Raw genomic sequence first — 20,961 nt, forward strand, 5'->3', positions numbered from 1 at the left:
TTTTTAAACTTATGAATGCACCAGCAGCTTTCCAATCATATATTGCAAAAGTACTTAGTGAATATCTGGATGTGTTTACAGTAGTCTATCTTGATAATGTAGTTGTGTACTTAGCTTGTGAGAAAAATCATGAGAAGCATATGAAATTAGTACTTAAGATACTTAAGAATACAGATCTTTATTACAAGCTAGCAAAGTGCAAGTTCAATGCTTGCAAGATCAACTATCTTGAGTATATCATAATATTAGAGAGTATTCTTATGAAGAAGAGCTGTGTGGACACTATTCTTGACTGGCCAGAGCTAATCAGTAAGAAAGAGATCCAGATCTTCTTAAAATTTGTGAACTTTTACAAATACTTCATCTCAAGATTCTCTAAAATAGTCTGTGGCCTGACTGCTCTTCTAAAGAAAGAAGTAAAGCTAAGCAGACACATGTAAAGAGAGATGAGAAGAGAAGCTAATACTTTTATGACTGAGAAAGGTTACAAAGCCTTCATAAGTCTGAAAAGAGTATTTGTGGAAGCTGTTATGCTTCACCATTTTAATATAGAATAGAAGACCAGATTGGAAACAGATGCATCTGGCTTTGTAATGTGTGATATTCTATCATAACTAGTGAAGAATGGCATCTGGGTTCCAGTTGAGTTTTATTTGTGGAAGATGCAATCTGTAGAGATGAACTATAGTATTCATAATCAGGAACTGCTTGTGATTATGAAGTTATTTAGATATTGGTGCTGCTGGTTGAAAGACTTGTAAACACCAGTTCAAGTTCTTACAAATTATGATAGCTTGTGCTACTTTCAGACTGCTTAAGATCTCTTGTGAAGACAGATCTGCTGGGTGCAAAGACTGACAGTCTTTTGATTCACAGTTAACCATGTGAAAGAAACTAAGAATCTGGCAGATGAACTCTTATAAAGATCTGACTATATTAAGAAGACTGATCTAGATAATAAGAAGGATTGCAAGACTGCAAACCAACTAAGAGTAATGCTTGTAAAGAAGTAAAAGATCACAGAAAAGTTAGAACTGATAGTTTAAGTTTCTCTTAACTAGAGAAGAAAGAAAGAAGATGAGAATGCACAACTCATCTCTATAAAGCTTTGAGTTAAGATCAAGAAACTACTTGCAAAGATTGTCTTGGAAGATACATATAAAGTAAAAAAGATTGCAACACAGATTCAGAAGATTAAAAATCTGGTTCACAAGAAGAATTCTTATAAAAAGAGCAGCTTCAATCTGTTGACATCACTGCCAAATCTACTGTAAAGTGATAACTATGCAGCTGAGGTTCACAAAGGTATTAAGATAGGCATAAAGAAATTCATAATATAAAAAGAGAAGAAGAGTATTCTCTATAAAGATAGTCACATGTATATCTCTCAGAATAAGGCTCTGTAAATAGAGCTGATTAGATATTATTATAATCTATCTCTTGTAGAGCATTTTGCTACAGCAAGAATGTACAAGCTTATAGTTCATAAATACTTTTGGCCAAGAATGAGAGAACTGGTGAAGAAGTGTTGTGAAGTCTGTAAGATTTGCCAGAGCTCAAGAAGAGTTTATAGAAAGTCTTAAGAAGAACTATCACTCTTATCAATTCTAAATTACTCTTGAAAATCCATTAGCATGAATGTTATTACAGATCTCTCCACAAGTCTGAATTTTAAGAAGATGCAGTTTGACTGTATTCTGATTGTAGTGAACTAGTTTATAAAGATAACTTACTTTATCTCTACAATAAAGAAGCTGATATCAGAGAAGTTAGCCCATCTCTTTATTTGTGAAATAGTAAGATTGCACAGATTATCTGCAAGTATAGTAACAAATTGAGAATCTCTGTTCATAAGTGAATTTTGAGGTGATTTGACTCACATCTTGAAGATTGTAAGAGCAATAAGTACAGCATTTCACCCACAAACTAATAGTCAGCTGAGAGACTGAATAGTGTGCTGGAGCAGTACTTGCAAAGCTATATCAATTATAATCAAGATAACTGGATGATGTAGTTGCCAATGACTGAGTTTGCATACAATAACTTGCAACAGACTTTTATACAGAAATCATCTTTCCAGCTGACATATAAGTTAAATCTGCAAACAGAATTCTTGAATTCTGATAAGTATGACTATATGTGCAAGAATTCAAGAGATCAGATGGAGACAATGAGATTGCTCTGTAAAGAGATCAAGAAATTACTCACAAAAACACAAGTCTATCAGAAGAAGTACTATAACCAGAAGCACACTGTAAAGATCTTTCAGATGGAAGACAAGATGTGGCTTGATCTTTGTAATATCAAGACTACATGACCTAACAAAAAACTAAATTTATTGAGATATAGATCTTATAGAATTATGAAGAAGATAGACTCACAAGTCTACAGACTAGAACTGTCTTCAGATCTGTAAACTTATAATGTTTTTTATGTATCTCTACTCTGTAAACACAAGACCTGCAAAGAAATTAATAGCTCATCTCATCAGAAAGTTTACAAAACAGATAAAAATAAAAAGAAGTACTAGATCTATAAGATAATTAACTTAAAGAGAGAGAGTTGTGAGCTGTAGTACAGAGTATATTGAAAAGAATATAATAATAAGAAGAACAAGATATAAGTTTCTGCAAGCAATGTTCATTCACTGAGAAAGCTACTCTAACAATTCTATAGTAGAAACTCAGACAAGCCTGGTTTGCAAAAGAGATGGATGGAGATAGTAGAACTAGAAAATGAGTTAGAGAGAGAAAAGATATAGTTAAACTGAACTAAATTTAATTAATTTCAAAATAAAAGAAGAAAAAACTAAACTAAGACTATATAATTAAAGTCTCCAGCTTCTTCTGCAAAGATCTGTAACAATTATTCATAATCTCACTGCTGGAAAGAGTAAGCAAGATATTTATAGTATAAATAATTATTATATTTTTGACCCAAGTCTGTGGAGATGCACTCTGTGAAGATTATATTGTTATAGTCTTGCTGAGCTCTCTTGCAGATGGAGTGCTTCTGTTCAGATAGTGGCTGAGCCCTAGTCTGAGTCATGAGAATTCTCTTACAGAGCTAAGCATATACAGTTAACTAGTTTGAATTATTTAAACCAGCAATAAGTACAGGTTTTTGAATAAATTTGTGACACCATACTCTTTTATAGGCAGACAAAGCTTGTGCCCCTGTATGAAGAGATAGATCTGAAAGAACTACTGAATTGATCTGTAATGCACTAGCAAAAGTAGCAGCTGGTAGTATTTAGATGAAGATGATCTGGGATCACTATTATTAATCTTGTAGAAGAGATACTAGGCAGTCTTAAGCACTTTACAGAATTATAACATTCATAAATTTTACTGGTGCAGGAGGAACAACAATAACAATCTAAAGAAGATTAGCCATAAACTGAAATATGATAAAGAATACTTATATTTCTGGCTGAGACTGAAGCAATAACTACAGAGAGAGAAGACAGAGCAGCAGAACTCTAACTTCATCAGTATGCAAATTAATATTAGCTTACAAGAAGCACTTGCAGCTTAAGCTAATATAGAGAGAATGATAATAACTAGTAAAGAAAAAAGAGAAAGAACAACAACACTCTAGAATTATTAGTTGCAAACACTTCCCAAACTTCTTGTAATTACTTACTAAAAACCCAATCTCATCTGTAAAAGAGAGAGTGAAGATTCTTTTGAGAAAGAAAAGTAAAGATGAGTTGCAAGAGAGAAGAAGAGAAGACTGTATACTAACAGCAACTGCTAGCAAGCATCAGTCTCTCTGCAAATCAAACTCCACATAAAGACAAAATCTAATAATCATGTGAAGCAAAGATATAATCAGAGATAAACTCACCAGCTTGTAATCTTTCAGCCAATCACACAAAATATTAAAGTAAAGCTATTTTTCTTTTAGAATATTAAAGATCTTCTGTAAGTCTGTCTTCTATATAAAGCAATGCTTGAAGGGTTCACTTACCTTAATAATAATAATATAGACTAGAGAAGAAAGAGAAGAAAAGAAGAGAAAGAGAAAGCAAGAGAAAACTCTCTCTTAAGCTAATATTTATTATCTAATAATAATACAGAGCTAGTAAGAATAATAAAGACTTTCTACACATTGTTATGTTATTGAATTCTGTTATATTATTAGAGTTGTGTTGATATCACATCTCTAGTGAGACTGTACTGTTTTTCTTATAAGAAAATTTTTATTTTTCTCAAGAGATTTTTTGTTTTTCTACTTATGAAGATTTTTAATAAGACAGCTGTCTTGAGAAACCAAGACTTACAAGAGAGAGAAATCTGTAAGAATTTACTATAAACTTCTTATACAGATGAACAGCATCTGCAAGAGTCAGAGAGCTTGACTTATGAGCTGCTGAAAGTTACATATGTTCTTGTAAGACACTAAGTCACATGCTTGTAAGCACACATAAAAGACTGTTACTGTATGAATCTCTTGCTGAAAGTTAGTACCAATCTTGTTTATAAGTTGTATATAGTTGCCAGAATACAGATCTTTTATCTTGTGTACTCTTTTTCCATGTATATTTCTTCTAGAAATTCATTGTCATGCTGATCCACATGTACAATTCTCACAATAGCTTGAAAAGTAAGATCTTTTTCAGTATTTGAAAGTCTAATTATTTGATTAAGAACTCTTTCAGCAGCTGATATCTTAATTTCAACATGGTTCTTGAAAGTAAAAGTATTGTCAAGCTAAATATCTAATCATCTCACTAGCTTTTTTGGTTTAAAAACTTGATTATGTAGTTTAACTGAATTATCTTCACTAAATAATTTAGTAAAGTGGATTAACTCAGTTTTTTCCATATCAAATTAAACTACATGAGAATCTTGTCTATTAGACATTGCTTGTAAAGCTTTATCCAACTTAAAGCAGTTTTCTTCTAATAAGAAAGAGAAGACAACAAGTTCAGTATTATCTATATAACTAAAAATTCTGATATCTTTAAGATCTAGATCATTATTATTCTTAAAGAGAAATCTAATATATATAGAGAAAAGTATTGGAGATAGAGATGAATCTTGAGAAATTCCAATATTTATAAATATCTTTTCTTGTTGTTTCTCACCATAAAAAACCAGTTGGATTTTTCTTGTTTGTATAAAATGAAAAATTCATATAGCTAGTGATTTAGATAGTTGCAAATCAGAAAAGACTTTTAAGAGTCTATTTAGTGAAACATAGTCAAATGCTTCTTTTATATCAATAAAAAGAGCTGAGGCTACCAATTTATTGGCTTTTGCTAATTGAATATCATGTACTAAGCTCATTACAGCATCTATAGCAGAGCATTGCTTCTTTCCTCCAAACTGATCAAAGTATAGTAGTTTATTTTAGAAGGCCCAATAAGAAAGTCTAGAAGCAATAACTTTCTCTATAACTTTTCCCAAGCAGTTAAGTAGAGAGATGATTCTGTAAGATTTTGATAATGAAGCTTTTCTATTTGGTTTCTTTAGAATAACTTCAGTAGCTTCTCTCTAAATTTCTGGATGATATCCCAAAGAAATAGTCTTTATGTTAGGGGAACCAGTTGTAGGTCACGTAGGTTTTCCCAGGATTAGGGATACAAAAGAGCTAAGTAGGTACAGCGCCCGCAACTGATGGGAGGGAGTTGTGTGTAAAACATAGAGGTCCCCTCACTCAGAGACTGAACACTGGGGTTCCCACAATTCATGCAAATTGTGTGATTCTTATACATTCAGCATTGGGGTTACATGAATACCCCTGAACATCTGATGTTGTCTGATGCTTGGTTGGTCTAGGTCTATGTTCATAACACTATCCCCCCCCCCAGAGGCCTCGGACTCCAAGGCATAGAGCTACTGAAGTGGTTTTTTGTATGTTGTCATAGCTTCTCTATCATTGGTGGAGCATTGTAGATTCTTGAATGTGTAAGCTTCTGCATTACTCACTGCTTATCTATATAGACATCCTGCATGCATATTGCTGCTGGTTGCAGTAGACATCCTTCATTATAGAATAGCAATCATTTTATTACAAAAGTCCAGCATTTTGTCACATACTCATTTCTTTATTTGTTTGCTTGTCTGGTTGCTATATCATCTGTTATCTGTTGTCATGTTGTTTATCAACAAGTCATGGAACTAGCAATCTTGATATATTATAACAGGTATAAATAGAGAGTTTCTGGCCCTCTTCTTTCTTCTTTTCTTCTGCTTTGTTTGGGCTCAGGCATTATTCCTCATTCATTTTGTAACTTGTCATGATGTTGTCATCAAAAAACTCTGTTGCACATAATGAAGAAGACACTCTTCTGTGCTCTGTCTGTGTTTACTCAATATTTACAGACCATCTGGATGAAGGCAAGTCTTGTCTATGGAACACCAAGAAGAAATCTTGTTTTTATTGTTTAGAATGTCAAACCCATACCTGTTATAATGTAAGTACATCTTCATCCATTCTTCTTGTTGTTCTGACATGGCTGTAGGTTCCAGAATCCACCATCAAACTAGTTTGTTGGCTCTTGCAACTTCAAGAAGAATACTATAGTTTTGACACAGCTGATCTGTGTTGTCCATACAACATCAAGTGCATGAGTATACTCATGCATGAATTTTGTGAGCTTGACTCAGAAGCTGCTAAACATTGCCACTGCCAGGCCACTTTTACTGTTAAAGAACCTTCCATGAAACATTATCATCCTGCCTCATGCCATGTAGCCAAGACTGTGGACCTTGTGTTCAAGACAGAATCTATCAAAGACAGCCCATCTGAGTTCTCTTGTTCATCAAGCCCAGTTCATACTGTTCTCTCTCAGATAGAAAATGAAGTTGCAAACATTCAAGTCTCACTTAATCATCTTACAACTTGTTTGACAAGTGGAACCAAAGCTCTTCAAGACAGCACAGAAACCAGTCTTGTAGATCTCCTGTACCATTTTACTTGTTCTCAGACTAACTACTGCTTAGGCCAACCTCATATCTTCTATTGATTATCTAACTGATGTTGTTTCTTCTGGTTTTCAGAGCATTGTAGAAATGCTTTATTCTCTTCATACTTCTTTATCTGTAATGCCTTTCTCTATAACTATGTCTTCTGTTGTGGTTCTGTCTGTTATTGTACCAAACATACCTGTGACTCCTGAGCCTTGCTTATCTATGGCCAGTTCACCACCATCACAGCTGTGTCTCAGATGCCCTTGTGGTATGTCTTCTTGCCATTAAATTCTTGGTTTCATAGGTGTGTCATGATCTTTATGTTTGTTTCATATCACATTTATCTTTCTTCCTGTATGTAGATTCATTCATCTTCTTGTAATTTTGTCTTTTCTTTAGGTAATTCTTAAGGGTTTCTTGTGCATTTTTGAGATTTTTCTCAGGTTCCCACATCAATTCCTCAATAGGGAATTCTTTCCACTTCACTAGGTAATGTCTCTTGCAGTAGCATGCTTTGTCATCCAAGATTTCATCTACTTCCCACTCATGATAGTTGTCTACCAGTATCATGGGAGGATGTGTTGGCACCTCACTCATTCTCATGTAGTACAGTTCCAACAATGAGACATGGAAAACATTATGGATCTGATAGCTTGAAGGGAGCTTCAGTCAATATGCATTATTTTCTATAGTCTCTATCACTAAGAAAGGTCCATAGTACTTGTCATCTAACTTCTTGCAAGAATGTATTGTTTGTAGGTTCCTTGATGACAACATTACTTCATCACCAGATACATACACTTTATCTTGACATCTTCAGTTATAGAACCATGCTTGGTTCTCTTTTGCTTTTGTCAAATGTTCTACCAGACTATCTCTTAACACAGAGATCATTCTCAGTCTTCCATCAGGTGCTGTCTGTGCATCATTATTGTTGTCAACTGACTCCTGGATCTCATCTGGGCCCCTAGATTCAAAGCCATATATTGCTTTGAACAGGGACATGTGCATTACAGAGTGTTCTGACCTGTTGTATGCAAATTCTGTATACACAAGCCACTCCTCCCAATTGTCTTGTCTATGGCTACAATAGATATGAAGGTATCCCTCCAAAATCTTGTTCAGTGCCTCTGTTTGGCCATCTGTTTGTGGGTGGAATGCCATGCTAAGTTTTCATCTAACTTTCATGTGAAAACATAGCTTTGACCAGTATTCACTTGTGAAAACAGATCTCCAGTCTGAAATAATATCATTTGAAAATCTAAAGTCTTTAAATACTCTTCTGAACAAAAGATTTGCCAACTCTGGCACATCAATCTTCTTTCTACATGCAAGAAAATGTGCAAGCTTTGTAAATTGATCCACAACAACTAGGACTGCATTGTATGGGTTCCTCTCCTCTCCACTCAGAGAGAGATTCATTATAAAGTCCATAGATATTGAACATCAGGGACCACTGGATGTCAGCAATGATGCAAGCAACCCATATGGTTTGTGCATTGGAGTCTTCTCTCATTGGCAGGTTTGGCATTCACATATGTATGTCTGAATATCTTGTCTCATCAATTACCAATTGTATTTTTGCTAGAGCAAGGCAAATGTCTTCACCATGCCAAAGTGACCTGTGAATGGGTCATCATGGTGGACTTGTAGTAGTTCCTGCCTTAGAGCCAGATTGTTAGGGATGTAGATCCTGCCACTCTTTATCAAAAGACCTCATTCATCTATTTTCCACTCTGACTGCTGAGATCCTGCCTCAGCAAATCTTGCTTGTACAGAGGGATTGTCTCTCTGTGCTTCTAGCAGCAGATCCAACACACTCACAGTTGGTTTATCATAGGCCTTTTCATTTTTCATCACCATATTCATACACACACAGGGAATCCAGAATCTCCTGCAATTTCTTTGTTGAGCCTCCCCAGCATCTTTGACTGGTGCTCTCTGGACTGACTCAACCATCTTGGTGCCACCAGATCTCCCCTGTGCCATCTCTACCCCACTGCTTTGGACAGCACAAGCAGCACATACTTGAATACCTTCTTCATCAAAGAAAGTTTCTTCAAATGGGTCCCACTCTGAAACACCATCTGCATAATATTGTTTGAGCATATACATCAGCAGACCAATGTCTTCTTCTAGTTTGACATAATCTGGTCTTTATGATAATGTGTTGACTGGGTTATGCTTTCCAGAGCAGTAGAGGATCTTAAAGTCATATGCTCTGAGAACCTCTATCCATCTTATGTGTCATCATTGTGCCATCTTGTTCATGGACTTTATAAATGAATGAAGATTTGCATGGTCCATAATGATCTCTACAGAGTACTTCATTTCTTCTAAGTACTGCCACCAATGAACAAATGCTTGGATGATGGCCAACATCTTCTTATCCAGTGTGCCATAGGCTTGTTAGATCTGGTCAAACTTGAATGACCAGTAGGCAACTGGATGCCACCCATCTTCAAACAGCTGTAGTAATATTGTATCTGCAGCATGTTCCAAAGTATCTGTCTCCAGACATATTCTATGTTCTGGATCATAGTGCTGAATGACAGACTCTCTGAAAAAGACTGCCTGCAACTCATGAAATACTTCTCTGACAGCAGGTGTCAGAAGGAAAGATTCTTTCTTTCTTCTCTTTTCACTGCTCTTCAAGAGATCTGTCAACAGCACCACAATAACTAAGTACTTTCATATGAACCTTCAATAGAAGTTTGCAAAACCCAGAAATATCTGAATATTATGGAAACTTCATGGCAAGAGCCACTCCATGATTATCTGTACCCACTTTGGGTCCATCTTAATACCTTTGTTATTAATGATATATCTGAGATATGAGATTGTTTGCCTTTTGAAAGCACACTTAGCAAGCTTTGCAAATAACTAGTATTCTCTTAGATGCTCTATAACTAGTCTAATGTGTTTCTTGTGCTCTCCCTCTGAGGCTGAGAAAATAAGAATGTCATCTAGGTAAACTACACAGCATATGTCAACCAGGCCTGCCAGCACCCTATTGATATAGGACTGGAAGGTTGCTGGTGTGTTTGACAACCCAAAAGACATGATAAGATACTCAAAACTCCCAAACTTTGTACAAAACATGGTCTTCCATTCATCTTCTTCTTTGATCCTAATCTGGTGGTAGGCATCACATAGGTCTATCTTGAAAAAGTAGCATGCTCCTGTCAACCAGCTTAACATCTTGTCTATCAACAGCAAGAGGTAACAGTTCTTCACCATAATTATGTTAAGACCACAATAATTAACACAGAGTCTGAGTTCTTTATTAGCTTTGGGTGCAAACAACACTGGAGCCCCTGCCAGACTTTATGACAGACATATCCAACTCTTGCATAACTTGTTCTTGATGTACTCTTGTAGGACCTCCATTTGCTTGGGCAATAGTCCATAGATTGGCATGTACAGGGGCTCACAGCTGTTTTTAAGAACAATCAGATGACTGATCTTCATCAATTCCAGCAACTCTGCCACTTTTTCTTCTGAGAAAACATCTTCATAGTCTCTTAATCACTCAGGCACTTCTGTCAGGACTTGGTTGTTATCTGACACAAAAATAGCATAAGAGAGTTTGTTCTTGATGTGCACCACTCAGAGAAATCTACCTGCATTCAGGAGTTCCACCATTTTCTCTGAGGGTTAATAACACCACATCTTGTTCTTCCAGTCTATGTCCAGGTTGAAATCTTCTAACCATGGCATGCCTAGAACTATGTTCATGTCAACCATGTCAATTACTGTGAATGTATGTTTTTCCACCTTTGTGGTCCCCATGGAGTCTGTTATAGTGAGTTGGGTCTTGTAGATGCTGTACCAATCAGTCTCAGCTCTGTTCAACATCTCAATAACTCCCATGGGTGTCTCTGGTTGATCCCAGTCCAATTGGAATGCCAGTTTGTAGAAGATACTGTCCACTGTGGTACCTGAGTCCAACAGTGCAGCTTGCTCTGTAAGATTATCTAACAGTATAGTCAGTGTGGCTGACAGGCACATACTGCACCTGCTTGTCTTCTCTATTGGGTTAACACCCTGTCTTTCTAATGTTTGACCTGGGTCTTGCATGGGCTTTGTGGCCCTAGTCTTTGCCTGATCCTCATCCTTTTCATCTGTCTGCTGGGATTTGTTGGAGCTGTTTGTACAGAACTTTGCTCTATGGCCTGGTTGGCCATATCTTAGGCAGAGCTCTTCATTCATTCATTGTTTGTGTTTCTCTTCTGATATTTTTGGAAGTGGTTTCACCAGCATCTTCTTCATTTGTGGATAATCTTCTTTATTGTCTTGTTGGGACACATCTTTCTCTTGAGAGATTGAGATTTTCTGTTTCTTCTTATTTTAATTCTTGTCCCACTGACTTTGCTTCTTCTTTCCTAGAATGAACTCAATGAGTGTTGCTTGTTCTTGTAATTCTACAACTGTTTTTGGTTGGTATTGCAGTTTATCCAGTTCAGTCTGGATAATTGATCTGAGCTTTGTCTGTAGAAAGAGTACATGAAAGAATTTATCTGGTAAACTGTCCAGGTCCTGTTTGAGTTTGGTAATGTATGTAAAAAATAAGAGTATGAGTTGGTTCTCTTGTTGAATGGCATCATGATAATGCTGCATTGTATCTTAACTACAAGTTATCTTGGATTTAATGTTGTTCTTACATCACATCTCAAATTCATTTCATGACATGAATAGTTGTTCTCTCTCTATTCCCAACATCTGCCAATGCATCTGGGGTTTGTCACAAAAATAGCTGGACACTCAATCAATCCTGACTGCATCTGGTGCCTTTTATAATGATTTCCTCAGATGAAATTGCTGTCTTATTAAAGCTAACCACAATTTGCACTCACTAAGTGATTTGCCATGGTAGTAAGATGCTTTTGGTGGCTTCACATTGTCAAAATTGTCTGACTTCTCTATTAGTCTTGTGCATAAGAGGGACTCTAAAGAGAAATTGTTGTTTACTATTCTCTGTTTGTATTCTATCTGCTTCTGCAGTCTGTGTATCTTATTTTGTTCATGTATGTCTGCTAGATTCTTTTGCAGATGTGTCTTCTTTTCTTCAAAGATCTCCTCTCTTCAGATTTTGTTCAATGTATTGAGGGGTGTACCTCTGTTGCCTGTATCATCTGCTGGTGTCTTGCTGATGGTGGCTCCACTGCTACCAGCACCTTCATCAATGTTCATCTTCTTCACATTGGTGTCTATCTCTGTCAGATCCACAACATGGGGTGTTGTTGTGGTTTGTCTCATGGGTCTTGGTGGCATTGTATCAACTTAGGCAATCATATGTCAGAGCATTCAGAATGTTAGGGGAACTGGTTGTAGGTCATGTAGATTTTCCCAGGATTAGAGATACAAAAGAGCTAAGTAGGTACAGTGCCTGCAACTGATGGGAGGAAGTTGTGTGTAAAATATAGAGATCCCCTCACTCAGAGACTGAATGCTAGGGTTCCCACAATCCATGTGAATTGTGTGATCCTTATATGTTCAGTATTGGGGTCATGTGAATACCCCTGAACATCCAACATCATCCGATGCTTGGTTGGTCTAGGTCTATGTTCGTAACACTTTAAAAGAGATATGAATTCTGAAGACTTGAAACCAGTAGCCAGTTCAGATTCTAACTGGACTGGAGCTGACTCTGTGTACAAATCCATCAGCAGCTACATTATTACTATAAACAGAGCTCCAATATCATGGGGATCATAGCACCAGACATCCATCTCAAAATCAACAACCAAAGCAGAGTATTTGGCAGCTAGCAAAGCTGCTTGTGAACTAGTTTGGATTAACAATCTGTTGATAGATATCAGAATGATTAGCAAAGGCTCAGCAAAGCTAAAAAGCTCAAAATTAAGTGTTGACAACAAGAGAGCAGTTGACTTAGCCAAAGCTGAAGCTATAATACAAAGAGCATGCCATATTGAGATTCAGCACCATATGCTAAGAGACTGGGTTCAAAAGAACAAAATCTCAATCAAGTATATTGGAACCAATGCAAATAAAGCTGACAGACTTACAAAGACTCTTGCAATGGATCTCTACACTTAATTCATGAGTGTAATAGGAGTGACAAGTTGATACAGGAAAATATGGAGGTTTATCAGTAAAGCTAGCAAAAATACAGTATTGTGGCAAACAGAGCTAAGCCTAAAGAAGAAATAAATCTGGATTCTGTAATTAATTTTTTATCACAGATTTGAGAGATTTGGAAGCTTTGGATCTTTGTAGCTCTTGCTCACTGCTGGAGCTCATTGCATGGGGGGGTGTTAGGTAATCCAACTAGCACCTCGCTCACATGACCCACATAGATTAGCCGAGATTCCCCTTTAGGTAGCTTAGTGAATAACAAGCATACAAGTCCTCCATCAAAAAACAGCAGCAAAAACGGCCATTTTCGGCCGCTGGCTAACTGTCACATTGTTATATGGAGTTATAATAAACTTTGTAAATTATAAGAATTATCTAAATATAATAATTATTTCTTAACTAATAGTTAACATAGTAGTTATTTTATTATCTTTTTACTGACATGTAAGTAAAAAATCTTCTGGCGAGTTTTGGCCTGCAGCCATGCATATCCTAATCCGGCTTAGCGCAATTCCCCAAATGTTTGTGCATCATAAGATCACCCGCCACTGTTGTGTTTCCCATTTTCACGTCACTCACACTTGACATCCTGCTGTCAGCGACGCCCGTATCATTGCACCTTCATTGCTCAGGTCTTCTGCATACAGGTGTTTTCTGCCGAGCTCCCCGTTTCTCTTGAAGCAAAACACTACCTTGCCTCCTTGGTGTGACAACCCGTCGTCCACCCTGATGGATCTACCCGCCACCTCTGTTGGACCACAGGTTGAATTTCAGGATGAGAAACGTCAGATGCTGCTGGGTAAATTGAAAGACACTCTGGATTGTACCGTGTCTCCAACGGCCTGGGCTTGTCTATGGCTTTCCGATATCTCGACTCTGGAAGAAAAAGTGGCGCCAGTTAACCCTTCCCAGCTCGAGATCAACCGGTCCTTCCTCGAGAACTTTGACCTTGGCGTAATAGGCCGCCAGTGTGCGTTTCCAATAACCTTTTCTAGGAACTTTCTCAGCTAATATCTCTTCATTTTCAGGGTCTCAACGGCACCGCTCGAAATCGACCACGTCAAGTCCTCGATCCACTCCCTCAGTACGATCCAAAGCCTCTTTGCCATCGACCCCACTGCAACAGTTGGCGAGAAGCGACCAACCAGAGGCGCAGGAATCTGAATTGCAGCCCGCAACATCAGTAACAATGATCACCACTCCAACTCGCGGTGTGAAGTGTAAAGTGGGGGACGTCGAGACCAAACCGACAATGTCGAAAAGAATGCGGGGGGATAATGAGCCTCGATCGATCATCGCCAAAGAAGAAGTGAGCACTTCTCTGACTGATGATAAAATTCCCACTAACAATATCATAGTGCCGCAGAAGAGATGGGGCCTTGTGCATTCTGACAAAGTATCCGGACCCCATTGATGTCGCCCATATCTTTCCCTTCTCTATGGGCAGTGACAAGCAGGATAAGAGCTTTTGGAACTTACTCAAAATTTTCTGGTCCCAAGAACGTGTCGATGCATGGTACAATGCGGTTTTCCAGCGAGGAACCGAAGTTTTAGAAAACCTGATGTGTTTCGCTCCACACGTGCATCGCTGGCATACAAAAGGACTCTTCGCTCTACAGCCTGTGAAAATGTCTGAAGACGGTAAATGTCTGACACTGAAATTTTACTGGCTCCCAAGGCGTTCAACTTCGGTTGAAATGGACATCATGGACACCCCTTCCATTCCCGAGGATCTCACTGGACTGCCCCGGAACCTCAAAGCCTGGAATGTGATCACCGAACGCAAAATCTGTTCAGGCGACGAAATACACCTCGAAACACCCGATCCGGATAATCTCCCTTTGCCAGATGTGCGGATACTAGACATGCAGTGGGTGTTGCAGCGTCTCATGGCATTAAGTGGAGCCGCTGAGCCTTGTGACAATTACCTCAACGATGACGACGATGAGGAGGGAGACCCTGTGAGCGTTGAGGGCTCACAAATCGACGAGGACGATTATGGATGAGTAAGCGGCTGGGTTCACAATCAGTCTGAGATATCTGTCCGTTGATAGATGGTGAGCTCCAAGCTCTGTATCGGGTGCTTGAGCAAGATGACCGAAGGTTGAGGATAAAATGGTCTCATTGTCTATCAATATGTTCATTTATATTGATAACTCTCTCCAACATCAGCAATGATGGAAGACTAAGCTACAAAGACTTCCCTCCATGTTATCAATGCCAACTCTATCAGGTACACTTTCACTCTCTTTGACACAATCCAGCGTCGACGGATATACAGACAGCCGCATTATACTCACAGGGTTTGGTGTTTTTCTAAACCAAAGTAACCAGAAGGGATGCTTTTTCACCGCGGTAAAAGAACATAGTTTTGGCGGCGCGGTAGGCGCTTTCAGACTCTGCTGAGACTGCGGAACCGATCACTTGGCTAACTCAGCCCGCTTCTGGCAAACAGACTTTGAGGAGCTTCTTAGGGAAGCACGGATATTCTTGTTGACTGGAGATTGCTTCCCTGTACCATGTTGTCTGGTGTTCTCTTCGCGGTTGGGCTTGGGGTATCAAGACACGGCCTCTCTGACCTGCGGGGGCCTGCTTATATACTAGAAAGAGGTAAGTATTGCCTCGGGTCGAACTCAGTGAGTTAAAAGCGGCCTCGTTTGGCCGTCGGCTCGGCGTAAGACTGAGAAAGAGAAAATGGCACCAAGAGTAACCATTTGAGGCACCAGACTCGCCGTGTGATCAGTAAATTGAGTAAATTTACAAATAAGAGAGTTAAAATAAATAAAATTGATAAGACTGTTTATTAAGTGTCTATATACTCTACATATAAATTCTAAAGTCTATATTCAACAATGTTGTTGAGATATAAGAGAACAAAAAAGTTGAGATTTGTATGATGGTATGGTAATATGGATGTACCAGTGACCTTGGGAGTTGGAACCCTGACGAGATTAGGCTCGTGAAGGGCCTGGACCGTTTATGTTCCCTTCTTCTCTCGTAAGTGTGTCTTTCCCGGGTTTTGAGCAACGCCCTCGGCGTCAGTAACAGTGATAGCCCGCGAACGGAGGCACGCTGAAAGGACATCACACTGCACGCTTCGGTGGTAAACTTGATTGTTTATCGAAGCAAGCAGCTGGGCCGCATTCAAGGACTGCAGAAACGAAGCGCGCCTTGCCCCCGGGTTCAACCATGTCTTGAGCTGCTGTCGCCGAACCTGGGTCGCCCCTTTCCGCTGCACATGAGGGCGCTTCTTGGAGCCTCAGACGGAGCGTGACCTTGTGGCATAGCTAACGGAGTTCGGGAGCTTTATCCTTCAAAGTCTGCAAGCAAAAACACGGGTCATGCAGAAATTTAAAGTTCAGGTCTTTTACACTTTGACAAGCGGTCAGCGCGAAAGAATTGATTTTAAGCGTATTCAAGCGAAGCCTCGAGTATGATATAGAAATTAGCTGCCAGAATAGATCTGTAAAACCCCTTATCTGAGGTCGAAAGACGGAAACAGCACACGGTGTTGCCCCATCGTTGATTGCCGAAGCTGCTTGCATACGCGGTGAAAAGTGGCAGAATAGTCTCGCTGTGAGACCTCTGGGCGTCGCCAGGAAGGTTATTTTGTTGGGAGCTCGCATTCTCGCTCAAATCAAACGGTTGATAGGATTAACCATACATGAAATGACAATGTCGGAAGGAGGCGATGATGCACCTCCAAGACTAGAGTCCCTTCAACGAGCCAGGTCATGGATTCCCTCAGTCCCTGCACCCATCAAGCGCGTTTTCGACAAGTTTCCTCTTAAAACATACCCGGCGAACGCGATTCCTTCCCGATCACTACCGGACTCCAGCGAACATCGTTTATATGTGTTCTCAAATGCGCGGGGCTGCAAACAGTCCGCTCCCTCGCATAATCCCCAGTGTCTTAAATGGCAGGTCAGTTCTTCGAACCCAATTCCGCTATGATAGCTGAAAATTCGGCAATGGTGTAGGCCTACCTAAAATTCTCTGGGATAAGATTTCGGATAATTTCCTCAAATAATCATGCCTCTCCTACCGGATCTCTTCCTTTCCTTCTCCCCGGCGCCCAATCGAGTGGGTCGAGTGAAGCGTTAAACCCCATACCATCTAACAAGCTGCAAAGATGGACAGATGAGCAATTAGGCATTAAGGAAGAGGAACCGACTGACATGCGCTTTGACGCATACTCTTCACTTCTGGACCATCGCCTACGAAATGCCTGGGTTAGTCCAGATTTTGCCTCAAATTGTTTCGACTGAATTCTAACACGGAACGGCAGCTTTACACCTTGTATCTAGATCCCTTGAATTTCAGCTCCGTCGCGCGCAAGCTTTATGTCAACCCCTTCACTGCGAATTTCCTTGTACGAATGGCCATAGCCACAGAATTACAGGATGCTGCGAGAAAAGAGCTTCTAAAACGTTCGCCTTATATTGATGTCGATGACTTAATGGCAGAGGCCAACAATGCGTTCGAATCCCTATCTATCCTGCTGGGAAGTAACTTGTTTTTTTTCAACAGAGAAACTCCTGGTTTATTCGACGCGAGTGTTTTCGCATATACTCATTTGATATTGGATGAAAAGCTCGGGTGGAAACATAATCCCCTAGAAATGCACTTGAGGCGATACAGCAACCTTGTGAAGCATCGACAACGACTACTAGAAGCATACTTCTAGGGTATTTTTGAGCGTGGCATCTTACGGCGATGATAGAATTATCGGTTATTATAGACGAGTGGGAAATATACTTTGTACGATACATGGAGAGATACGGGCACCTGTATACGATATCTGCTGAATGATTTCTAAACATGATATTCTTCATTTCTTCCTAAAGCAGCCACCATACCAGACCCGCACTCCAATCCATTTTTTCGCGCGTGGTCCCAGCTTCTCCGCCAACTCTTCGTCTATGCTGCTTTCCTTCAATTCTCCAACCAATTCAAATCCAGCTATATTCGCCTCTTCGAGGGTTTCTGCTACCGTATGCGAATAACTTGTTGGCCTGATTTTAACCCCAGTTTCTGGATGCACAAACCCGGCCTGACTTATCCGTCCCATCTCAGAATGCATATTCGTCAACAATAAAACTCCTCCCGGCCTCAGCATGGTAGCAACGGCCTTGAAGAATTCTTTGAGGGTGACATGTTCCAACACCAAAGTCGAGATGACACCATTGGCCCCAAACGCCGACAGTGGCGGAATGGGTTCCTTCAAGAGATTATATGTCTCAAACGAAACTCTATCCTTCGCCTCGTTAGGATCGAAACGAAGTGCCTCTACGAAATATTCGGCGGTCTTCTTACGAGCAACGTCCAGCATCTTATTTGACGGTTCAAGTCCTATAATTCTCAGATTCTCCGCACCAGCACGGATGAGTGAGAGAGTATTTCTCCCTGTCCCGCAACCTAAGTCGATGATTTTCGGTGGAGATTCAGCGCTATTAACTTGGGAAAGGAAGAAATGGAGTAGAGTTTGCAGTTCCAACGTGTCAAGACGCTGGAGAAAGTTTCCATCTGTGTCGTAAACCTGTACGAGAAGGGACATTTAGCGAGGGTGCTGTGTATGGTGGTAAAGGCCATGTAGCTACCTCTGCCCATTGGTCATATGCCTCGATTGTGTCAAGGTATTTGATTTCTCGGGGAGGAGAAAGCGATGCAGGCAAGGCGGAATTGGAAACCATGGATACCATTTTCGTATCAGACAGGGTTTATTCAACTTGGACGAGGCGCAATCAGGCTATTACAAGTAGAAAATGCTCTTTTATCGTCGTTATCTCGTCTTCGTTTTAGGGCTCTTAGCAGCTTATATCTGAAATGGACAGAATATCCGAGTGGGAATCTTGCCATTCGGCCCTCGAGTCTTAGACTCTTGATGATTTGTAACCTATATATCCACCAGCCATGAATACGATCGACAAGAGCCCACCCGGCTCTGAGTCATGGTTATGCTCACCTGAATGTCCTGCATCTAAAACGGAGCCAAAGTAGGGGCCAAATCGAAAAGGTGGCGGTCCATACGGAGTATCCCATCCTCCTTTGGTAGAGAAAAAAAAGTATGAGAGTCTTCACCTCCACGCAGACCTTTACCATACCTGGCGTCAAGTAAAGGATTTATCAGATCAAACAAAAAAAATGGCGGCGGCGTCCTCCGACAGGCTAAAAAAAGTAAACTTTGCTGTTCAGGTCCTACCCGGAATCGAACCGGGGTCAACGGAAGACTCCGAAATCAATCAGAATCCGCTATGCTAACCGCTACACCATAGAACCGCTTAGTAACCACACCACCCAATATATAACATCATGTACTCCGTATCTCATGAGTTCGAGGAGGAAAATTATTCTTGAAACAAGGGAAACTCTTCCGTGCTCAGTTTTCAGCAAGTACCTTGATATTGAAGCAGATCTCTTTCCGGCGACACGTCAAGTCATATCATACATTCAAACCCCATACTCCTCAAAACGCCATCGCAGGCTCGCAGCAGCATCCAAAACCATCAAAGAACCGCAAATGGTACTAACAGCTTAAGTATTCAACCCACGAAAATCATCCCGAAAAAATATGGGCATCCACCTAGTACACCGTCCCGCCAAACGGTGCAGTTTCTTTTAAATCTTCCACGAGATCTTCAACGTTGCTTAGATATTTCCCCAGTAGTGCTTGCTTTTCCTCCGTGGTTTTCGTGTCTTGGGCCGCGCCGTCGCGTCCAGTATCCCCAGCTCCATTTGTACTCCTCGAGAACTTACCCCCGCCCTTTGGTGGAGCCAGGATTCCCGCATTTGACCCTGCCGAAGGGCTCGAGGGTGCTTCGGGCATAAGGTAAAAATATAGAAACTCAACGAGTTTCAGCTTAACCTCACGCGACGTAGAGCGCAGTTTGAACAGCGATGTAATGGTCAAAAGGCCATCAAGCTCTTCAAACGTCCGTGTGTTCGCGGGGTTGTCAAGGAGAGCGGTGACGAGTGTAAGGAGGGTACATGACTGAATTGCGGGGCAGTTGGCGGGCTCGAGGAGGTCGAGGAGAAGATTCATGTAAACTTCCCTGGCGAATAGAGCACGAGATGGTGGGTGAAGGAGCAAGACACCTTGTATTAAATCCAGAGCAGCAATAATCAAGAGGTCGTTAGCACCATTGCTCCCGCGACCTAGGAGGTGTTCAAGGCACGAAATTAATCGTAATGCAACTATCCCGGTGTATCCGACAAGTCAGTCTCGGAGATTATATTATTTTCCAACTGAAACAATAAATAAATAAACTAAAGAAAGAGAAAAATATATATATACCATTCCACTGAAACCCTTCCTGCAGCTTATAAAACTCCCTAAACGCCGGGTCGTCGCAGAGTTCACTCAAGGATTTGGGCAGAGGGGGCGCGGCTCCTAGGGTAATCATCGACCGTCGCTTTTCCGATGCTGATACTTTTGATCTTGATAAACATATTTGCGCAAGTAGGCCTTCGACTTGACGCAGCCCTTTGCGAATCTTAGTCTGATCATACGATGATAGATAGTCAAAAGAATGCGCTAGAAGTGCCTCCATTGGAATGTCCGTGTCGCGGCTAAGTGACGCCTATGAGTACTGTCCGTAAAACCTACTTCTCCAAAAGGAATAATATACAAAATTAAGAATTGACAGGGAAAGGGAAATGAAAATAAAAGACGCGATGGTTATTCCATTTGGATGCCTGGCATCCCGACTCGAGAGATATGCTCGGGACGTTGAGCGGCTTACAGGGTACTTGAATCAGCTAAACGTAAATAGGCCGGGTTGCTGGCACGGCAACTGCTTATGTAAACTCTGCAGCGGCTCACATCCCGCGGGCGCTGAACGGCGATCCACAGTTTACAGCGGACACTCAGCTCCTTGAGCCAACTGATGAGATCTTCTCCATATGCCTCGAGGGATGCGATGAGAGCGGACGCAGCAGTGAT

General features: G+C 40.3%; 4 protein-coding genes and 1 non-coding gene across 5 annotated transcripts; 2 read left to right on the forward strand and 3 right to left on the reverse strand.

The window, feature by feature from the left end:
• Nucleotides 1-13,748: 13,748 nt before the first annotated feature.
• D8B26_005746 (uncharacterized protein) lies at nucleotides 13,749-15,025 on the forward strand (the record flags this gene model as incomplete). Its single annotated transcript, XM_066124980.1, has 3 exons — nucleotides 13,749-13,989; nucleotides 14,048-14,328; nucleotides 14,378-15,025. The coding sequence occupies 3 exons, from the start codon at nucleotides 13,749-13,751 to the stop codon at nucleotides 15,023-15,025; spliced, it is 1,170 nt and encodes a 389-aa protein (XP_065981061.1).
• A 1,667-nt stretch (nucleotides 15,026-16,692) lies between these two features.
• Nucleotides 16,693-18,151, forward strand: D8B26_005747 (uncharacterized protein). The gene is made up of 3 exons (XM_003069300.2): nucleotides 16,693-16,943; nucleotides 17,000-17,251; nucleotides 17,308-18,151. Exons 1-3 carry the CDS (start codon nucleotides 16,695-16,697, stop codon nucleotides 17,704-17,706), a joined length of 900 nt encoding a protein of 299 aa, XP_003069346.2. The 5' UTR covers nucleotides 16,693-16,694; the 3' UTR covers nucleotides 17,707-18,151.
• D8B26_005748 (uncharacterized protein) lies at nucleotides 17,851-18,919 on the reverse strand (the record flags this gene model as incomplete). Its single annotated transcript, XM_003069301.2, has 2 exons — nucleotides 18,620-18,919; nucleotides 17,851-18,558 (listed from the first exon to the last, which is right to left on the reverse strand). Exons 1-2 carry the CDS (start codon nucleotides 18,719-18,721, stop codon nucleotides 17,851-17,853), a joined length of 810 nt encoding a protein of 269 aa, XP_003069347.2. The 5' UTR covers nucleotides 18,722-18,919.
• Nucleotides 18,920-19,212: 293 nt separating this feature from the next.
• D8B26_005749 lies at nucleotides 19,213-19,298 on the reverse strand. Its single transcript has one exon. It is a non-coding gene; the product is annotated as a tRNA-Gln (tRNA).
• Nucleotides 19,299-19,389: 91 nt separating this feature from the next.
• D8B26_005750 (uncharacterized protein) lies at nucleotides 19,390-20,569 on the reverse strand (the record flags this gene model as incomplete). The annotated part of the gene is made up of 2 exons (XM_066124981.1): nucleotides 19,390-20,213; nucleotides 20,314-20,569. 2 exons carry the CDS (start codon nucleotides 20,567-20,569, stop codon nucleotides 19,603-19,605), a joined length of 867 nt encoding a protein of 288 aa, XP_065981062.1. The 3' UTR covers nucleotides 19,390-19,602.
• Nucleotides 20,570-20,961: the final 392 nt, after the last annotated feature.

The sequence above is a fragment of the Coccidioides posadasii genome, chromosome 3 (assembly GCF_018416015.2).
Source record: "Coccidioides posadasii str. Silveira chromosome 3, complete sequence".
Taxonomy (NCBI): domain Eukaryota; kingdom Fungi; phylum Ascomycota; class Eurotiomycetes; order Onygenales; family Onygenaceae; genus Coccidioides; species Coccidioides posadasii.

Coding starts and splice junctions, on each gene's coding strand:
- D8B26_005747 (XM_003069300.2), top strand. CDS start 16,695: ATGTCGGAAGGAGGCGATGATGCACCTCCAAGACTAGAGTCCCTTCAA. Junction 16,944..16,999: donor CCCAGTGTCTTAAATGGCAG/GTCAGTTCTTCG, acceptor GCAATGGTGTAG/GCCTACCTAAAATTCTCTGG. Junction 17,252..17,307: donor ATCGCCTACGAAATGCCTGG/GTTAGTCCAGAT, acceptor ACGGAACGGCAG/CTTTACACCTTGTATCTAGA.